This window comes from Ischnura elegans, chromosome 7, assembly GCF_921293095.1.
Source record: "Ischnura elegans chromosome 7, ioIscEleg1.1, whole genome shotgun sequence".
Classification (NCBI taxonomy): Eukaryota; Metazoa; Arthropoda; class Insecta; order Odonata; family Coenagrionidae; genus Ischnura; species Ischnura elegans.
Window position 1 is genome coordinate 88,782,130 of NC_060252.1, and position 21,279 is coordinate 88,803,408.

At 38.1% G+C, this 21,279-nt stretch overlaps 1 protein-coding gene across 2 annotated transcripts; it reads left to right on the forward strand.

Annotated features, from left to right (window-relative positions):
• Positions 1 to 699: 699 nt before the first annotated feature.
• Positions 700 to 18,866, forward strand: LOC124162024. Of its 2 annotated transcripts, none has more exons than XM_046538351.1 (2): positions 700 to 2,031; positions 18,502 to 18,866. In XM_046538351.1, the coding sequence occupies exon 1, from the start codon at positions 921 to 923 to the stop codon at positions 2,004 to 2,006; it is 1,086 nt and encodes a 361-aa protein (XP_046394307.1). In that variant the 5' UTR covers positions 700 to 920; the 3' UTR covers positions 2,007 to 2,031; positions 18,502 to 18,866. The 2 variants fall into 2 exon arrangements, with proteins under 2 accessions (XP_046394307.1, XP_046394306.1); XM_046538350.1 differs by lacking the exon at positions 700 to 2,031 and adding an exon at positions 12,354 to 14,318.
• The last annotated feature ends 2,413 nt before the right edge of the window (positions 18,867 to 21,279 follow it).

Below are 21,279 nucleotides of genomic sequence, written 5' to 3' on the forward strand. Positions count from 1 at the left end.
GAGGAAACGGAGCGCTGAAGAGAGGGAAAGGAGGGAAGCCGAACAAGAAAGTGTAATAAAGATTAAACGCTCAGCAGAGGAAGACTCGCATGAGGTGTGTGTCGCTAGGCCGTTTCATCTTTACATTTTCCTTCCTATTGAAATGGCTTAATTTTCCTCCGAATCGCACATTTCCCATTCGTCCACAAGTTAGCTTACTATCGATTATCAGTCTTATATGATTTATTGAGCTATGATTGATTCCTTTAGCAAGTTGGCATGCCTACGTTATTTTTTACCAAAAATGAAAAGAAATGACTCGAGTTTTGTGCCTTAATCTGTGAGATCTTTGAGATACCTTTCGATTAGGACGATTATTTTTATTCTATATCAGCCTCGTCTAATGTTGCAGGCGATAAAGTAATTTAGATTATCGTGCCACCGCAGGTGTACCTCACATAATCCAGTAATTGGATCACCAGGCGGCGTATTCGTTCAAGAGACAGAACACGGGAAAGAAGTCGGACCGGACAAGCGTGTGACCAAAGCGTGTTATCCTGCACGCCAAACCGAATGAAATGGTTCGTATTGTTTTTATGTCAGCCTTTATCTCTTGGCGAATATTGGATGATTAGGCAACGTGCGGACGTCTTCGATAACCTCCTCATCCCATCAATCCGGTAATCAGGTGATGTAAACTCCCACAAGGCCGCGCTGAAAACAAGGAAGAAGACCTTTACCTAAGAGGCGGGTATGTTTTCCTTCACACGTCTTAGAGTGTGATTTGGTTTTATCCCCACCTCCTTCACTCTTCCCACACGAGGGGAATGCTTTAACTTCCCACACATTGCCTTATCCACGGCAAGATCTTGACACCTGAAGCATTCCGATCAACTGGTGGTATATTCTTGCTTTGCCTGTGAAGTGGGAGTGGCGAGGAAATGTTGTTCGGATGTAGTGACTTCAACGCCCGCAACTTCGCTCTTGTTTGTCTACTTCTGCACAAGAGTGTTTTCGGCGTCGAATTGGGTCCATCGCGGCCCAGCAAAAGGGATGTCTCGAAGGCAGGCCACGTTGGCGCCGCGGGAGATGCCTCACCCAGCGGCCGGGAACCACATTTCGACACTTTGGACCGCACGGAAGACGTTTTGGGATCCCTGCTCAAGTTGGACTTGGAAGGCGCCGTCCGCGAGAGCCAGGCCAACGGTCCCTTCTCGGTATTAGCTAAAAATATCGACATCCCGGGGCAAGATAGTAGGACAACACCGGATGATAGGGATGTAATCCAGGGAATAATAGGGATGACGTCCAAGGAATCCAGGGATAGTATAAGAAAACTCCAGCATGTAGTGAATCATGCGTATCAAGACTATTATAGTCATGAGGATATTTCCAATACGGAGACCAAGGGTCAAAATAATTTCCAAGGAATTGGACGTCATTCTAATGATTCCTTCGACGCTATTCATGATAAAACTGGGGATAATGTAGGAATGGTCCAGGAAGTTGTGACTCAAGCGTACCATAATAATAATAGTCATGAGGATATTTCCAATACGGGAGTCAAGGGTAAAAAGGATGGTGACAATAATTTTCAAGGGATTGAACGTCATTCTAACGATTCCTTCGACGATATTCATGATGAAACTGGATATAATGAAGGGAAGGTTCAGCAAGTTGTGATTGATGGGCACAGGACAGATGGTTCGGGTGATAGTCACAAAACTGACATCATGGAGGGAAGGAATGGTGACACTGATTTACCGGAATTCATCCCTTCCTTGAGGTCTGCGACAGCCATTAGGTCGTCCGAAAATGAAGGAGGCTCGGAGGGCAAATTGGATAAGCCAAAAGATGAGAGTGGTATAATACTGTTTCCGGACCAGATAAACCCGACTGTGGACGAGGAGAGTGATGATTCTTTGGTAGAGACTTATATATTGACCCAGGCACCCAAGAGGGAAAAACCAAAGTGTGGACCGAATGAACGGTTCTTCGCGGGAAGATGTCGAAAAATCCGACTATGATTGCGGCGGGGATAACATTACCTAGGTGAGAAAATTTAATTTCTCTCAATATATTACAAAATAAATATAATTATAGAAATATAAATAATTGAAGTAATAATTTAGTTGTAAGACTCTGGTCATGGTTAATAATTAGATAACCTTATTCCCTTGCATTTATTTACCATGAGCATTAATTTACCTCTGGGTCAGAAAGTAGTTCGGTGAGGTGTCTATACATAAGTTGATCATAATTGCTACGGTAATATGCGAAAAATTAAAATTAATCAGGGAAATACATTCATGTGCAAGATGCGATGAAATACCTTATTTCTTTTCGAGTCATTAACGGTGAAGAAATTATTTACCAATGATAAAAATTTAGTGCTAAATGAGGTATCTAGGTATTTTTTGGGTCCCCATGCCATAACGAACTGGTCCAAATTTATTACTGTTTTGTACGTACAACCTTGTCTGGATTAGCTGGGATGAATGTCATAACTTTGATAATTACAGATACTACATAGCAGAATGAATACTGTAGTACAGATGCGAGTAAACTTGGCTATAAAATTTATAAATAGAAGTATAAATATGACCTCATAATTGTGGTAGCAATAAGAAATATAATTCATTGTGTTAAATTCATGAAATGTAAAAATACTCACCCCTTGGAAAAATATGGCTCGCACGGTATTAAATGGAATAAACATACACATCTTCATCTTTTTGTCTCTGGAAGCTTTAAAATATCTACCTTTTTAACTAGCGAACATTTGAAATCAATATTTTATTATTTTTTCTCGAAAAAATGCGATTGATTCCTATATTTTTTTCAATATGCATAACGTTGTTAGTGTCTACAGCCATTCCTCTGTAATTAATCCTTAAATTTCAGCGTAAGATTATAACCAATTAGTAATCATTAATTAGATTAGTAATTACTACAGCAAAAATCATGTCTGAATAAATAAAATTCTTTCCCAAAACGTTAGAATTCAATATCATTTGTGATACATATTAACTATATTTAAAGATATTGTCAGTATAAAGAAAGTTAAGATGTCTTTTGCGGCAAAATAGTGTAATGCTGTGTCATTTCACATCAAATACAAATGGTTGGTATGCTGACGGTCAGTTTCCTTTTGAAGACTGTTGTAATTGTTGGATGCGTTCCGTATACTTTTTTCACCAAAGATATGTTAACATCTCACTCACTGGGCACCGTTCCCAAGACCTTCAAGGTCTTGGGCTCTTTAAGATTTTCCACAACACACACCGCTCCCAACTGTCAACTCATTGTACACCTCTAAGCGTTGAGAGGTGAGAAGGAAGGATTTATTATTTTTTTTCCATAGGAAATAATGTCAGTAGTGGTAATTTATTTTTGCAATACCTAGAAAGAGCCGCTTTGTGCTACCTTGTAGATCACAAAGTTTCTAGCAATCTTTTTTTACTAATATTCAAATGCGATAACCCAAAAACTATTACTAACCCCAGTAAAAGTAAATTGAGCCCTAAGTTCACCGTAAAGACCGCCACCTATTTAATTAAATTCTAGGTAGGTCGGTTCCTACAGTTTTGATGACTCGACAAGGCTAAAGGTGAAATATGGTTCTTGTACACTTCGCTATATTGTTCAATGAAATGACATCATTACGTGCTTCAACACGCTTTTCGTCAGAGAAGAAAGAATTATTGAAGGATTTGTCAGGAATGGGCGCCAGCCTTGTATACATGCAAACTGTTAATGGTGGTTACGTGTCGGCAACCGGGTCGTCGAAGTATCAAGGACTAATTGTAGCGCAGAGTATCCTCAAGCCAATTTCTCTCTTCTAATTGGCATGCTATTATGATTGGAATACTACCCTCAAGGGGACTGTGTAAAGGAGGCCCAATTCTATCCCATAGAAGGCTGATTTCTGTTGCCACTTTGGTCACATTTTAATCGACTATCAAAAATGTCCGCGGCGTGGTGATGAGTGCAATTTGATCCACTTTTTTCCAATATTTGCAGTTTAGTCTTTGTAAATGCGAGTAGCAGCATTGAAAAGTTATGAATTTGATAAATCTCATTATTATGTATGTGGATTTTAGTTGACACCCCTAATACGGTGGTTTCCTATTATTTTTTTATCGCCTAAATCGAATGATTTTTACTCCTGGATTATCTATTTCACGATTTTCGACTTTAAAAGAACGATATCTATTTTTCGCCATTTAATGAAAAGTAAAAATTTTCGAAAACGCGAAGGCTAAGTATGAATGCTGGGAGAAGCCTTCATTCTGTTTTCGGCTGCCGCCTTGTGAGGCCACCTTGGTGCAGGGCTATGAGCGCCGCTACGATGCAGGCTACAGGGTAGCCGAGTAACCTGCTAACCAGTAGCCCGTGGCTTAAATAAGGATCATTAATTCCATATAAAACGGAGGAAACTTTCCGACCTTAGGCAATTTTAAGAGGTGATTATTAAGATAAGTTTGCATTGCATGCATGCATTGGAAATCTCAGGCCATGTAAAACTGCTGACTACTCGTACAGCATCTGGGCCCCTATGACGTCACCTGGAGTGGCATCACATGGCCGTTAATCTGGCCTTTTTCAAATGAAGTTAAAATTGAACATTAACATTCGTCTAAACAGGGATTTCTAAAAACAAAAAAAAATTGTATATTATGAATACACTAATGGTGGGTAAGGAATCGCAATCAATGCCTTTCGTTTTCTTTGATGAAGGAAACTACCCTATTAAACCTTATTTCCAAATGTAACTCGGATCAATTTGTCCGTCAGCGATGCGAGTAGCGACTTCTGTAAAGCCATTTAAATACGCGGTGGTTAACAACATATTTAGAGACCGACTTGAGTATCCTCTTTTATGCATCGTAATATTGCCGTGTCCTCTCGCGGACAGCTGTACATTGGGCGACTCAGATTTAAGAACTTGACTGACGCAACGCGGGCATAGTGGAATTCTTTTACGAAAAGCGCACACGCACCGACTATCAAAAATGCAATCCCCACTGTCATCAAAATCAGCGCAGTGTGGGCAGAGTGGAAAGTTCCAGATACCCACGCATTAACCAAAAATGGGGAATAAGACAGGCAAGTTCGGAATGAAGAATAGCTAAAATATCAAATAAAGAGGATGGATGGATGAATCCAGAGAGAAGAGGAAATAAAATGAAAGAATTTTAAAGTCAAATTCATTTTGTTCTATGTTATTTCTCTTTTTTATTTGATATTATGCCATTTGATATCATTTGATATCTTTCTGCATTGCTATGTGATTAAATCATTGGTCATACATTATTTTTTTATTTGTGACACCATTTAAAACGTTATTTAATTAGGTGGCAGCATAAAATGTGGATAGAGGTGTACTTCTAACATCCCTATGACTCTCCACAAAAAATTTGTCACTCTGTAACAGTCGACAATTTTAGTGTTTTTGCGGTCTTAGGTGCCGTAATTCGTGGTGCTATTTAGCTATAAGTCACTCCATTAAAATACATGCTATTTTTTGAACCTATAGTAATGAACTTTTGTGAAATTAAAGTTTACGTACTCAAAGCCTACTAATACAAAAACCGGAATCGCGTGGAAAATTTAGAGAAAAGGATAGTTTATCTGTCCGCTATGCATTTCCATACAACTCCACGGATTGCAACCAAATTTAGTACGTAGTACCGCAGTACTACTGTCGGATGCGTCCGACGCGTCCTCTGTGTCGTTTATTTATTACCGTTTGTTACGCCAAGTCATGCAACCTTTGCAGTTAGGACACCCTGACGGATAGGCGTAGCTCTTGACACGATCAAAGGGGAAACGTAGAAATCCTCTATGATCGTGGGAGTTCCCAGCAAGGGGCAGGAGTGGGCATCTGCCCTCTTCGCCTGGAAGCAAAAATCGCAAATGTCTTTAAGGAAAATAATATTTTTTCAAGGAAATAGTTTTAAAAACTAATAAAGAGGTCTTACAGCTTCCTGAAAATATTAAGATATAAGAGTCCGAGCACCGAGCACCTGAAAACCTCCGAGCACCTGAAAACAGTCATCATCCCCCCCTCTCTTACCTCACCCCAGACCATAGGTCAGTTTAAAATTCCCAACCCTCCTTTCCACCCCGCCTTCCACCCCCATTTCTCAAATGTTTGCGAGTGTGCAATTTATGTATATATATTGGTATGGTTAATTTCTTGGTTTAGTCTTGATAATGCTGCAGTGCAGCGAAGCATGTCGACTCTAGTGTAATAAATGTTTATCTGTAGAGTGCAAAGTGTTTCACTTCATATCTCATAATGGATCTCCACCAAGTATCTGCCTCATCCATCCAATTCTGAAAATATTGGTTTAATTCACCTTTTACATGATTAAGTCTTACGGATCATCCTCATCTACGCTTTCACCCACCCCTGAAGCGAATCATTGGGGCAGTACATCACATGGGAAGATTTTTTTCCATCTTCGCAAATCACTATGCGGGAACAACAAAAAAACCACGTCACCGCCACAGTTCTCTTCCACGAGAATTGTCGTGGTATGTGTTTGTAACGAACAGTCCCATGGATATCGCGTGAAAGGCTCGTTGCTCTAGTGCTGACAACTCGTGGTGATTCCTAGAAATTTTCAAACCACCCTCGTATAAGATGCGTATATTGATGGGATAATTTTAAATATTTGCACAAATACATTTAGAAAAATAATTTTACAGAACCTTTCTGAACATTATCATTCTTTATATCAGCGTTCTCCGTAAAAAAAAATGCGATTTTTTGCTGAATTTATCGCTCTCCGTGATGACAACGTGATCATCTAGACTAAATAAGGTATCATAACTAAGTTTCAGGCCAATTCATAATACTCTGTCGCTGATTTCACGTATAAAAGGAACTATCCGGAATTTGAATAATAATATAATGCTGGTAAAAAAGTTGATTTAAAACTATGTAGTAAAATTTACACTCTCAACCTGAACATTATCTTGGATAGCTAAGGGTAAAGCTTACCCTAGAATGAGCCACACGCGAACGAATACATTACATATTTAAAATTTTGAGCGGCAGTTAGTTCTCTTCCTCATCCCTAATATTTATCGGAAATGTAGGAACTTGAAAGCACCAGGTTGTCTGTCCATTTCTTTGTTATTTTACAAAGCATTACAATTATGACATGTATCTCCACCACATTGACTTAAGTTATACGATGTCAAAGCAGCTATCAAGTCACGTGCTAAGCCTTTTTCTTAAATAACACGTGGAGTTTTTTAATGGCTTGTTACGCAAAAGGAAGCGTGGTGGAAATTCTGAACCCCTTTCCTGTTTCGTATCCTCATTAATCACGATATGGCCAACCTTTTTTGATAAAGGAAGGAAATAATAGGTTAGAAAAACATTTTATACTTTTCCCTTTATTTTGCAATTAATTGAGTGTAGATAAAGTATTGTCATAAAAACTTTATGTATATTAATGATAAATAATCTTTTTCTGTGTGAGTAAGTTATTATTGTTATTACTACAAGAGCCATATGCATCTTTTAGCAAAATTATGATGCCTAATTATTTGATGGCAGTCTTAAAAAGTCTCTCCTTCAAGGCTACCAAAAATTAATCTTCATTTGTAAAGGAAATGCAAATTGTGGTATGGAAGTAGAAAACTTATTATTTTAATTACTTTCAAAACTCTTCTAAGTGCGTTTCAAAATATTCATAAGTTACCCACTTCCGACGCAATAAAATAGTTAATAAATAAATACAATTGATAGTAAAAAATCAGTTTTTTTCGTCAATAAAAAAACATTCAAGTACAATGATTACTTTAAAAGATATAAAATTTCTGAAGTTCATTCGACGCCTGATTTTTGGTATTACTATCCATCGCTTGCAAAGGAAAAGCATTTTTCGAGCCCATTGTTGAAAATAAGTCTAAGGATTGCTTTATATGTGAATTGGCCATAATCAGGAGCAGATACACATATTTTCTCTCAAAACAACCATTCGTAATTTTATGTCTATCCATACACGTTAGAACTCTTTATTTATTTCGGGCTTACTTCGTTTCATGCGCATTCTATTTCTTCTTCTTCGTTTTCTTATTCCCTTTTGCTGTTAGGCGTCGGGTTCCACCAGCCACTTACTAAACTCCCTCCTATTCTGAGCGAGCCGCTTCACATCATTTATACTCAGCCCGCGCTGGGCTGCCAGTCACTCCACGTAACCTTCACACTCCAGCCTTGGCCGTCCTCTTCCTCATCTTCCCTCCGGTCTTGCTTCCATCGCCTATCTTGGCTTCCTATCCTCCTCCATCCTAACCCCACGTCCGTACCATCCTAGTGCTTTCCTTTCCATTTCTTCTCTGATTGAGTCTTACTGGAATTGGGCTCTTATGGTATTCAATTCATTCTATTTCGCTATAGGTATCTATGCGCCAATACGATACAAGTAGAAGTATCAATATTTCTGTAAAATGCAGTTTATATAATACGGATAGTACCTACGGTTGACACGAGAACCTTTAATTACAGTTTCCTTGTGCTAAAACTGGGATTCAAATCCCTAAAATTGTGAAGCAAGCAGGTAATAATTACAAAAAGATGTAAATTAACAAAGACAAGAGAGAATACATAAATTTACAGACACTTTAGGGCTTTTAAAGGTTTTAGGGTTAACTGTACGCTTCTCAGGGAAGTTAAGTTTCCCATTGCTCATTTTGTTGTACTTGGCTTCGTTTTTGCGTGAATATGTTTGCTCTCAAACGGAGGAGCTATTTCAATATTTCAAATTTATCATTCGCTTAGTGCTATGTTAAATAATTTTATCATGTGCATCTACTGCATACTTGCACCGGTTATCACTGTTGTTGTCTATGTTGCGTATTGTAAGCCTTGCAATTTAATGACATGCGGTGGCCTATTGGCGGACGTGAGCTGCTGGTATCAGTCCGAGGGATCGGCTTCCTACCGCGGGATAGTTTACACAAAAAATTTTTCAGCTCGTTCACTCGTTTGTATTGATTTAAAGGTTTCTAATCATCAAACATTCGCTGATATTGCTTTTTACACTTTTTATAGCAATAATTCATATAAAAGTTTGGAATAGGGCAATGGCTGACGTATCATTTTTTTTAATTGGATACATTTTTAAGATTAGGAGGAAAAGACGGTAAACGGAGTATAATAACCCCGCGTCGGTATTAATTTACTTGTTTTGGTCAGACACCAAGGGGTTATGCATATCATTTAATAATTGCAAAGTTGTTAACCGGTTTTAAATTCTGATGGTTTTAAAGATTTGATGTAATGTAAACCATGTTTATCACACATTTCAATTTCCGCAGATGGAGTACAGTGTTCAACAATAAAGGGCACCTCTCTCTCTAAAATTAGGCATAAATAAAAATCATTCGTGAATCGCATATGAATGCATTTAAGTGGAAAAGGTAAATTATTATTATTCATATATTATTATATTAATTATATAAATGCACCCTGAATCAGTACGACATTCAATATCTTTATTAGATGGGAAACTCTGTCTTTTAATAGAAACACACGGAAATTATATAGACTAAAAACGGCCGATTACTTTCATTTTTTCGCGTAATGTAAAAATTATTCACTAGTAACTACATTTATTTGTTTTATTTCGTGAATTTTATAAAGTAATTATGATAACGTAAATAAAATCCAAACGCTCATGATGGTTATGAATCCTAATTAATGAATGTTCACTACGAACTTCCGACGTTCCTAGTCTTGGGCGTCGTAAATGTAACGACCACAAATATTACCGATACGCGAAATTATTAAGTCTGTTGCTTGCAGGCATTACATTCATCTTATTAAAAAATAGGAGACCATCATAAACTACTTTCATTCCTTGGTCATTGAAAAACCCACAAATTGCCAATAATAAATCACCATTTAAGCGAAATCGCCATTGATTTAAACATGGATCAAAGCTCATGGGACAAACTTTCGTTCAAAGCAAGCACGTGTCTGTGTATGCTGAAGTTCGCAGTATTACCACAACTAAAAGGCAAAATATGCACCTTATTATTTCATTCTACACTTTTTCGTTGCATAACCAAATCTACGTTTTCCTGGATATCACACCATTACTTATACCACTTCTTTTTACAGAGCGTGACCCGGGTTTCAATGGATTATCATCATCTTCAGGCACAAAGGTGATCATAATTCATTGAAACCCAGGTCGCGCTCTGTGAAAAATAAGTGGTATAAGTAATTGTTTCATATCCAGGAAAACTAATAATGGAATACCACAAAGTTAATCAAGAGTTAATGATTTTTTTTATAACTAAATGTCTATTCAGTCACCAACGCTTAGAAATTATCTTAACACCAGGAAATACAATGATGCCATATTTCTCGCAGAAAAGTAAAATTAAGTTTGTTTGAAAATGGAAGCCATCGTCATGTCCATAAATAAAAGCAGTGATTGTAATTGATAAATATGGATTACTTTGCAAGACTTAGAACTCAACAGAGAAAATGAGACTACTTAGTGTTAAATGAGTGCAACCACATAATTAAAAACCAATATAGAATTATATGTTTCAAATAATACATTAAAATGTGTGACTCGTTGCGCCCGCCATTAAACTCCGACTGGTTAGCCACTTTTGCAGATCCCTATCCTTCAAAATGGAGCCATTTATAAAAATGATAGCTCAACTTTTGTCCATTTTTTTATTTTACGTCAAGCATTACCAGTCATCATCACTGGTCAGAAATTCAAAGATTGGTTTGAAGTAGTTCTCTGCTTAGTTCTCCAATCAGGTAATCTTTTCATAACTACGTATTTATTTCCTCAAACATCCTCATTTACCTGTTCTAATAACAGTACACTCAGAAACTGTAGGTAAATGAAGATGACTAGAGACCTATAAATAAATACAAAACGAATGATCGATCTGAAAAATATTACGATTTTGGTATCCCGCGACGGGGAACTGATACCATAGATTTCATTACACCATCAGCACACATTCTTCACTACGCTACCACAGCTGCATGCAAAGTAACCCTTAAAATAGTCAAGATGGAAACAGTAGCAACTGTAGCAATTACGCTGTTAATCCGTATGAAATAATCAATAAATCCAGCATAAATCGAAAAAAACTGATACATTTGCAATAAAATATAAATTCTCCCAATTAGCGCGGATATCTCCTCGTACGACAGAAATACTTACGGTGCGTAGCCAAAGATACCACAGTTGTCAGGGAAAGTTAATTTCGTTGGGAAGCTGAAATGGCGCCAAAACTTTTGTCATAAAACTTTTGAAAGTGAGTGTACCTATAAGACCTATATGCTGGTCATTATCATCACAATAATCACTGGTCAATAATTTCGCATTCTTCTTTACCTGTTCCATATATTTTTTTCGAGGCCTCCCTTTTCCGTTCTTGCCAGCCACTTTTCCGTCGACGAATGTTATTCATCAGTCCATCTTGTCTCAAAATGTGGCCAATAGGGTTGATCCTATATGCCTGTATCGGGTTATACTTTTATAAATATATCTTAATTTCAGTTAGTTTCAGATAGGCTGCAACTTAGCTCTTAGCTTAAATCATAGCTCTTATATGAGGGTGAGTGACGCCGCAGACGTCGGTTATTGTAGATTAGCCAAATACAGAGACCATATGTACTACTAAAATAGGTAAGCCATTCCGGTGAACGAAAACGAGACCGGTCTGCGCATGACGACACCTGGGAGTCATACGGCGGCGCCACTTCAAAATCTGCAGTGAAGCATACGCGGATCTCCCTGAAACTGACCCATAAAACAGTTATATTGGCGTTTGAAAACCTTTAACAATGGAAATTACCATATGTTTGTCTTTCTGACTAATATACGGCTATCTTACTAGTTTACCTTTGCGTTTTCTCCGAATATGTGAATAGAGGTAATCGTTGAACGTCGCTAATGTACTGATCGTTGTACGTATCGTTGAACGTCGCATGGTTTAGTAGTACCATGCATATTTCTTTCTTAAGGTCAAATATTGTATGCAAATGTAATTCAAACCACTCAAATATTTTACGACGAAGACTGTTGCAAATCAAGTTTGTTTAATGTCTAATAAATAATAGTAATTATTTTATAATCAACTGTTATCTATAATGGGGGAAATAGCCGCAACAAACCACAGATTCCTTCACTTCCTCATGTCTCGATATTCCACTTGCGAGGTCTAATATCTGCTCTGCTTGCACGCAAGGATGGGGTTTCCAAGAACGAGATTCTTTCGAGCAGTGGATCGGGGGGAGGAAATGGAGCGCTGAAGAGAGGGAAAGGGGGAGGTCGAGCAAGAAAGTGTGATAAAGGTTAAACGCTCAGCAGAGGAGGAGTCGCACGCGGTGTGTGTCGCTAGGCCGTTTCATCTTTACATTTTCCTTCCTATTGAAATCGATTAATTTTCCTCCGAATCGAATAATTCCTAATCGTGCACAAGTTAGCTTACCATCGATTATCAGTCTTACATAATTTGTTGAGCTAGGATTGATTCCGTAAGCAAAGTGGCGTTCTCACGTAAGTTTTTCTTAACCAATAATGGGAATGAATACCACGAGTTTTGTGCCTTCATCTGTGAGATCTATAAGATACCTTTCCATTAGGAAGATTATTTTTATTCGATATTAGCCTCGTCTAATACTGCTGGCGATAAAGTAATTTAGATAATCGTGCCACCACAGGACCTCACATAATCCAGTAGATCGATCGTCAGACGGCGTACTCGTACGACAGACAGCTAAGTTAACGGGAAAGAAATCAGACCGGACAAGCTTGTGACCAAAGCGTGTTATCCTGCGCAACCGAATGAAATGGTTCGTATTGTTTTTCTGTCTGCCTTTATCTCTTGGCGAACTTTGGATAATTTGGCAACGTGCGGACATCTTCGATAACCTCCTCATCCAATCTATCCGGTAATCAGCTGATGTACTCTACCACAAGGCCACGCTGAAAACAAGGAAGAAGACCTTTACTTAAGAGGCGGGTATGTTTTCCTTCACACGTCTTAGAGTGTGATTTGGTTTTATCCACATCTCCTTCACTCTTCCCACACGAGGGGAATGCTTTAACTTCCCACAAATTGCCTTATCCACGGTGAAACCTTGACACCTGAAGCATTCCGATCAACTAGTGGTATATTCTTGCTTTGCCTGTGAAGTGGGAGTGGCGAGGAAATGTTGTTCGGATGTAGTGACTTCAACGCCCGCAACTTCGCTCTTGTTTGTCTACTTCTGCACAAGAGTGTTTTCGGCGTCGAATTGGGTCCATCGCGGCCCAGCAAGAGGGATGTCTCGAAGGCAGGCCACGTTGGGGCCGCGGGAGATTCCTCGCCCAGCGGCCGGGAACCACATTTCGACACTTTGGACCGCACGGAAGACGTTTTGGGATCCCTGCTCAAGTTGGCCTTGGAAGGTGCCGTCCGCCAGAGCCAGTCCAACGGTCCCTTCTCGGCATTAGCTAAAACGTTTGACAGCCAGGAGCAAGATGGTGTGACAACACCAGATGATGGGGATGGAATCCACGGAAGTTTTCCCCAAGGCGATATTGGAAGGAAGGTAATGGCAGTTGCTGGTGACTCTAGTGTAGTGACCGAAATCTCTCCGCCCTCGCCTATTTGGATGGGTGCCAACGATACTTCAGTTTCGAAAAGTGGAAGTGACTCTCTAGAAATTCAACGCAATTCAACCGATTCGGTTGGTGTTAGCGATAAATCTGGGGATAATATAGGAATGCTCCAGCAAGTAGTGAATCAGGCGTACCATAATTATAATAGTCATGAGGATATTTCCAATATGGGAATCAAGGGTCAAAAGAAAAGTGACAATAATTTCCAAGGAATTGGACGTCATTCTAACGATTCCTTCGACGCAATTCATAATAAAACTGGACATAATGAAGGGAAGGTTCAGCAAGATGTGATTGATGGGCACAGGACAGATGGTCCGGATGATAATCACAAAACTGATATCATGGAGGCAAAGAATGGTGACACTGATTTACCGGAATTCATCCCTTCCTCGAGGTATGCGACAGCAACTAGGTCATCCGGGAATGAAAGAGAATCGCAGGGCAAATTGGATGAGCCGAAAGATGAGGGTGATATAATACTATTTCCGGACCAGATAAACCCGACTGTGGACGAAGGGAGTGATGACGATTCTTTGGTAGAGACTTATTTTTTCATCCGGGCACCCACGAGGGATAAGACGAAACCCAGGTGTCGACCGAATGAGCGGTTCTTCAGGGGAAAATGTCGAACGCGTATACCATAATTGCGGAGGGGATAACATTACCTAGGTGAGAAAATTTCATTTCTCTCAATATATTACAAAATAGATATAAGTAGATAAATATAAAATAATTGAAGTAATAATTTATTTGTAAGCCTCTGGTCGTGGAAAAAAATTAGATAACCTAGTGCCCTTGCATTTATTTACCATTAGTATTAATTTACCTTTGGGTCAGAAAGTAGTACGGTGAGGTTCCTATGCTTAACTTTGTAATAATTTCCTCGGTAATATATGAAAAATTAAAATTAATTAAGGAACTCGATTCAGATGCAAGATGCGATCAAATATCTAATTTCTCTTCACATCATTAAAGGTGAATAAATGATTTATCAATGATAAAAATTCGGTGCTCAGTGAAGTATCTAGGTATTTTTTGGGTCCCCATGCCATAACGGACTGGTGTACATTTATGAAAGTGTTTTGTACGTACCACCTTGTCTGAATTGGCCGGGATGAATGTCATAACTTTGATTATTACAAATACGACATAGCAGAATGAATACTGTAGTACTGATGCAAGTAAACTTGGCTATAAAATTTATAAATAGAAGTATAAATATGGCCTCAAAATTGTGGTAGACATGAGAAATATAATTCATTGTGTAAAATTCATGAAATGTAAAAATACTCACCCCTTGGAAAAATATGGCTCGTACGGTATTAAATGGAATAAACATACACAGATTCATCTTTTTGTCTCTGAAAGCTTTAAACAATCTACTTTTTTAACTAGCGAACATTTGAAAACAATATTTTACTATTTTTCTCGACAAAATGCGATATGCGATATTTTTTCAATATGCATAAAGTTTTTGATGTCTACAGTCATTCTTAAAAATTCTTAAGCTCTAAGTAATTAGAGCTTAAGAATTTTTAAGATTTTTTTTTAATTACAGAGGAAAACAGAGTTAGTCTAACTCTGTTCTCCTCTATAATTAATCCTAAAATATAAGCGTAAGATTATAGCCAAAATTAGTAACTCTAACAGCAAAAATCATGTCTGAATAAATAAAATTCTTTCTCAAAACGTTAGAATTCAATATCATTAGCGCTAAATACTGTTATATTAAAATATAGTGTCAGTATAAAGAAATTAACATGTCTTTCGCGGCAAAATAGCGTAACGCTGTATCATTTCTCATAAAATACAAATGGCTGGTATGCTGACGGGCAGTTTCCTTGTGAAGACTGCAATTGTTGGATGCATTCCGTATACTTTTTTCCACCGAAGATATGTTAACACATCACTCACTGGGCACCGTTCCAAAGACCTTCAACGTCTTATGCTCTTAAGATTTTCCACAATAAACACCGCACCCAACTGTCACCTCTTTGTTCACCTCTAAGCGTTGAGAGGTGAGAAGGAAGGATTTATTATTACTTTCCATTGGAATTAATGCCAGTAGTGGTAATTTATTTCTGCAATATATCGAAAGGGCCGCTTTTTGCTACCTTGTTGATCACGAAGTTTCTAGCGAGCTATTTTGACTAATATTCAAATGTAATAACCCAAAAACTATCACTATTCCTGGTAAATTGAGCCCTATGTTTATGGAAAAGATCGCTTCCTATTTAATTCAACTCTAGATAGATCGGCTCCTACAGCTTTGATGACTCACCAAGGCCAATGGTGTTTAAGGTAGTTGTTGTGCATTTCGCTATATTGTTCAATGAAATGATATCGTTTCGTGTTTCAACACGCTTTTCGTCAGAGAAGAAAGAATTATTAAAGGATTTGTCAGGAATGGGCGCCAGCCTAATAGACATGTCATGCCAACTAATAATGGTGGTTAAGTGTCGGCAGCCGGGACGTCGAAGTATCAAGGGCTAATTGCGGCGATGAACATCCTCAAGCCAATTTCTCTCTTCTAATTGGCATGCTATTATGAATGGAATACTACCCTCAAGGGGACTGTATAAAGGATGCCCAATTCTATCCCATAGAAGGCTGATTTCTGTTGCCACTTCGGACGCATTTTTAATCGGCTTTCAAAAATGTCCGCGGCGTGGTGATGAGTGCAATGCGATCCAGTTTTTCCCAGTATTTTGCAATAAGTATTTGCAAAAGCGAGGAACAGCATTTAAAATTATCAATACCCAAATTGCGATTCTTTACCCACCAAAAATATGAATTTGATGTGTCATCATTATGTATGTGAATTTAGGTTGACACCCCTGATAGGGTGGTCTCCTATTATCTTTTTATTACCTAACAAAAAATATTATTACTCCAGGAGAACGTATTTTACCCTTTTAGATATTGAGATTACGATATCTATTTTTCGCTATTAAATGAAAAATGAAAGTTTTCAAGCGCGCAAAAACGCGACGGCTAATTATAAATTCTGGGAAAAGAGCGTGTGATGTCATTCTGGTTCCGGCTGCGGCTGTGTGAATCTATGAGCGCAACTACGATGCAGGTTGCTAGCAGGTAGCGCTTAGCTTAAATAAGGATTATTAATACCCTATAAAACGAAGGAAACTTTCCGGCCACAGGCAATTTTAATAGGTGATTATTAAGATATGTTTCCCTAAGCTCTGTACCTCATGCATGCTTTGGTAATCTCAGACGATGTAAAACTTCTGACTACTCGTATAGCATCTGGGCCCCTATGACGTCACCTGGAGTGGCATCGCATGGCCGCTAATCTGGCCTTTTTCAAATAAAGTTAAAATTGACCATTAACATTCGTCTAAACTGGAATTTCTAAAAACAAAAAAATTGAATATTATAAATACTCTAATGGTGGGTAAAGAATCGCAATCAATGCCTTTCGTTTTCTTTGATGAAGGAAACTACCCTATTATACCTTATTCCCCAATGTAACTCGTATCAATTTGTCCGTTAGCGGCGCGAGTGGCGACTTCTGTAAACCCTTTTCAATACACGGTGGTTGACAACATATTTAGAGGTCGACTTGAGGATTCTCTTTTAACACATTGTCTTGTCCTCACGTTGACAGCTGGAAAAGGGGGCGACTCAGACTCGGGATCTTGACTGACACGGGCATAGTGGCATTCTTTTCAGAAAAGCGCATACGCACCGAGTATCAAAAATGCATTCCCCACTGTCATCAAAATCAGCATAGTGCGAGCATAGTGGAAAGTTCTAGAGTCTCACGCATCAACCAAAAAAGGCAAATCAGACGGGCCGGATGGGAAAGAATAATGGCTAGACATAAAAAAAAGAGGATACATATATCGGGAATGGAATCGGTCAAAACAATAGGCACGCACCAAAGAGGGAGTGAAAATTTAATCGGCTAAATAAGTCGGGATATAACAATATTCGTGACTATTGTTGTCGACGGCTTTCGGGAAAAGATGCGTGTTGCGCTTTGTCGTGCAAGCTTTCGCATCCGTTGCTGGTCACATCGTCAGGCGATGAAAATGGCCTAAAAAAATATTCGTGACCACCCTCCACGGTAGGCTTCATTTTATGGTTTTGTGCATATACCATAGTTAGGGCGGTTGCAAAACTTGTTCAGAGAGAGCAATAATGAATACAAGCCTCTAGGGGACTGCTATGAGGAGGCCGTCCGGTAGATGCATAATTTTTGTTCCACATACGGGTTCATTTGAATGGATTACAAAAATTTTCGTAGTGGTGTGATGATTGCAGTCCGATGCATTTATTCTTAATATTTGCAATGCATTCTCATCATATGTATTCACAAGGAATAGCATTGTAAAGTTGCTCGATTGATGTTTATCATCATCTGGAATGTTAATTGTAATTAGTAGTCCTAAATTTTTGTAGTTGTAAAACTACGTCATGCTTTAACATTAAATTAGACCTATATTTTAATGATAATAATAATTTATTTCCGCCCAAAATTTTGATTTTACCACTGATTATAAATACTAAAAGACGTTTAAGGTGATCATCAAGTTCATAGGACCAGGATTGCGCCATCATGTCTACCAAAAAATAAATGTAACAATTATTGCATAGGTATTGTTATAATGAAATGTCATCAAAATAAATTTTCAATCATTTCTTGAGAAAAAAGCCAGTCTTTGGATGTTAAAACATTTTATTTGAGAACTTATTTTTTCAGCGTGCAGTAAATAATTATTTTAAGATAGTTGATAAACACAATTTAATTATTGTACAAAACTATAATTTTAAAAAACAATTTACATTTATTGAAAAGCAATACTTACGAGTTTTTTTAATCATATTTCAGATTCAGCATTCAGAAAACCAAGCATAAAGTGCCGAATTTATTCAAGAAAAAATGTAATACTGATGTACATAATTAGTAATTCACTTATTACCAGGTAAGCCACGACCCGATAGTAAGTGACCCAAGTCAAAGGTGGCTTGAAATGGGACTAGTGTATTTTTTGGTTTTGGAGATGTGTTCATGAATCATTTTTCCTTGATGATAACTTCATTTGTTTGTTCAACTAATTTTGGATGAAGCCAGAGAGAAGAGGAAATAAAATGAAATAATTTTAACATCAATTTCATTTTGGTTTTGTGTTATGTCTCTATGGCATGTCATTTGATATCATTATGCCTTGCTATGTGATTAAATAATGCGTCATACATTCATTTTTTATTTGCGACACCCTTTCAAACGTTTTTCAATTAGGAGACAGCGTAAAATGTGGATAGTGGAGTACTTTAATCTTCCCTATGGGTCTTCACAAAACATTTTTTTAGTCTGTAACAGTCGTCAAGTTTCGTGTTTTCGGGGTCTTAGGTGCCGCAAATCGTGATACTATTAAGGTTTAAATCACTCCATTGAAACCAATGTTATTTCCTGAACCCATTTCAATGAACTTTTTGTGAAATTAAAGTTTACGTACTCAAAGCCTACTAATACAAAAAACGGAATTGTATGGAAAAATTAGAGAAAATGATTGTTTATCTGTCCGCTATGCATTTCCATACAACTGCACGATTTGCAACCAAATTTAGTACATAGTACCGCAGTATTACTTTCGGTTGCGTCCGACGCGTCCTCTACGTCGTTTATTTATTACCGTTTGTTACGCCACGTTATGCAACCTTTGCAGTTGGACATCCTGACGGATAGGCACACCCCTTGACACGATAAAAGAGAAAACATAGAAGCCCTCTATGATCATGTGCGTACCCAGTGAGAGGCAGGAGGGGGCAGCTGCCCTCCCCGCCTAGAAGCAAAACTCGCAAATGTCTTTAAGGAAAATAATATTTTTTCAAGGAAATGATTTTAAAAACTAATAAAGAACTCCTACAGTTTCCTGAAAATATCGGTTTAATTCATCTTTTCCATGCTTAAGTCTTACCTAAAACTTGAGCAACTATTCCTTTCCCTCCGCCCACTGGTTTTGGTTCTGGGTAAGCCCTTGTCTATCATCATGGAATCCAAAATCCAAGTTTCCCACTACTCTGGGTGATATCCATCCTGAGCAACGCCTGGTGCCCTGATAGTATTTAATACAAAATATTATAATATGTTAGTAGTGCTAAATTTTCATAAACTTTTTAATCCAGAGGACGTATTATTCTTTAAAGAAAGATAGTTTAAAATATTAGTTAGGTAAAGCTCTCATTTTTGTCATCAATATTAAATATTTTAGCTACTTACTTTTAGCACATGAACTCGGATTAAGAATCTGTACTAGGCCCATGACGTTAAAGCAAGTTTAGGTCTGAAAACGCCTAAATCGGTCAACATGCCCGTGAAGTGGTTTTGAAACATATTTCCGTAGACAAATAAATTGACTTGACTCATTTATTAGCATCGCTGAAGAAATTATTTATTTACCGAAAATAGAACACTCCCTTTTTTATTGGAGTTAAATAAATATTTCAAAAATTACTCGTATAGGAATAGGCACTCCGTGGATATGCATAACCTAGCCATGCGAGACTTGTTTGGCAGGCGAGGACTTCATTTATCAATTTTTATATATCACATGTCCATGTATATAAATTTCGGTTAATACCCTTAATTATACCTCATTTCCCCAGTGAATCTCAGATAACTTTGTCCGTCAGTGACGCAACTGAAGTCTTCTATAAACCCATTTACATGTGTGGTGGTTTAAAACATATTTTAGAGGCCGACTTGAGGAACCTCTTTTGTAATATTCGTGACTACCCTCCACGATAGGCTTCAATGTATGGTTTTCTTAATGTCTCATAGTTAGGGCGGATGCGACAGTTTTTCAGCGAGAATAAGAATGAATACAAGCCTCTAGGGGACTGCAAGGACGAGGCTTAAGTCCGTCAGAAGCATGATTTGTGTTGACACATTTGTGTTGACGCATTTGAATCCATTTCAAAAATGTTCTTAGCGGTGCAATGATTGCAGATCGACCCATTTATTTTGAATATTTGCCATGCATTCTCAGCATTTGAATTTACAGTAATTAATTCCATACTACCGAAAAAGGAACACTGCCTTTTTTATTGGGGTTATAGTCTCTATACCGTAAGTTGGCGCACGGGCCCGCGAAGTACCTGAGCCGCGAGCAAAGGTGGGGAGGAAAGGACCGACAAAAATATTGTATGGGACCGACACAGGTAGCTGGCGGGTCCGTTCATCCTTCCCTAACCTTCCCCCAACGAAGGCAACTAGCACCTCTAATGGAATTATTAAATTTTTTACTTTCTCATAATATCTCAATCTAAATAGTATATATTTAAAGTAATAAAAAAACTAAGAAGAACGATATAAAACACAAAGTGCTCCGATCATAAATAACGAAATGGCCGAAAGTTAAAACAAAGCCTAAAGTATAACGGCTAAAAAATAACTATTACTGTTTATAGCTAATATTTTTATAATAAAACATTAAAAACATAAAAATTACTCGTACACGAATAGCCATTCCCTAGATAAGGGTAACCTACCCAAGCGAGGCATGTTTGACAGGCGAGGACGTCACCCCGCCGCCGCCGGAGCCGGCGATATCTTCGGCTAAAAATTATCTTCGGCTCGTGAAGGGAATTCTTTTCGGCAAATGCC

Coding starts and splice junctions, on each gene's coding strand:
- LOC124162024 (XM_046538350.1), top strand. CDS start 13,196: ATGTTGTTCGGATGTAGTGACTTCAACGCCCGCAACTTCGCTCTTGTT.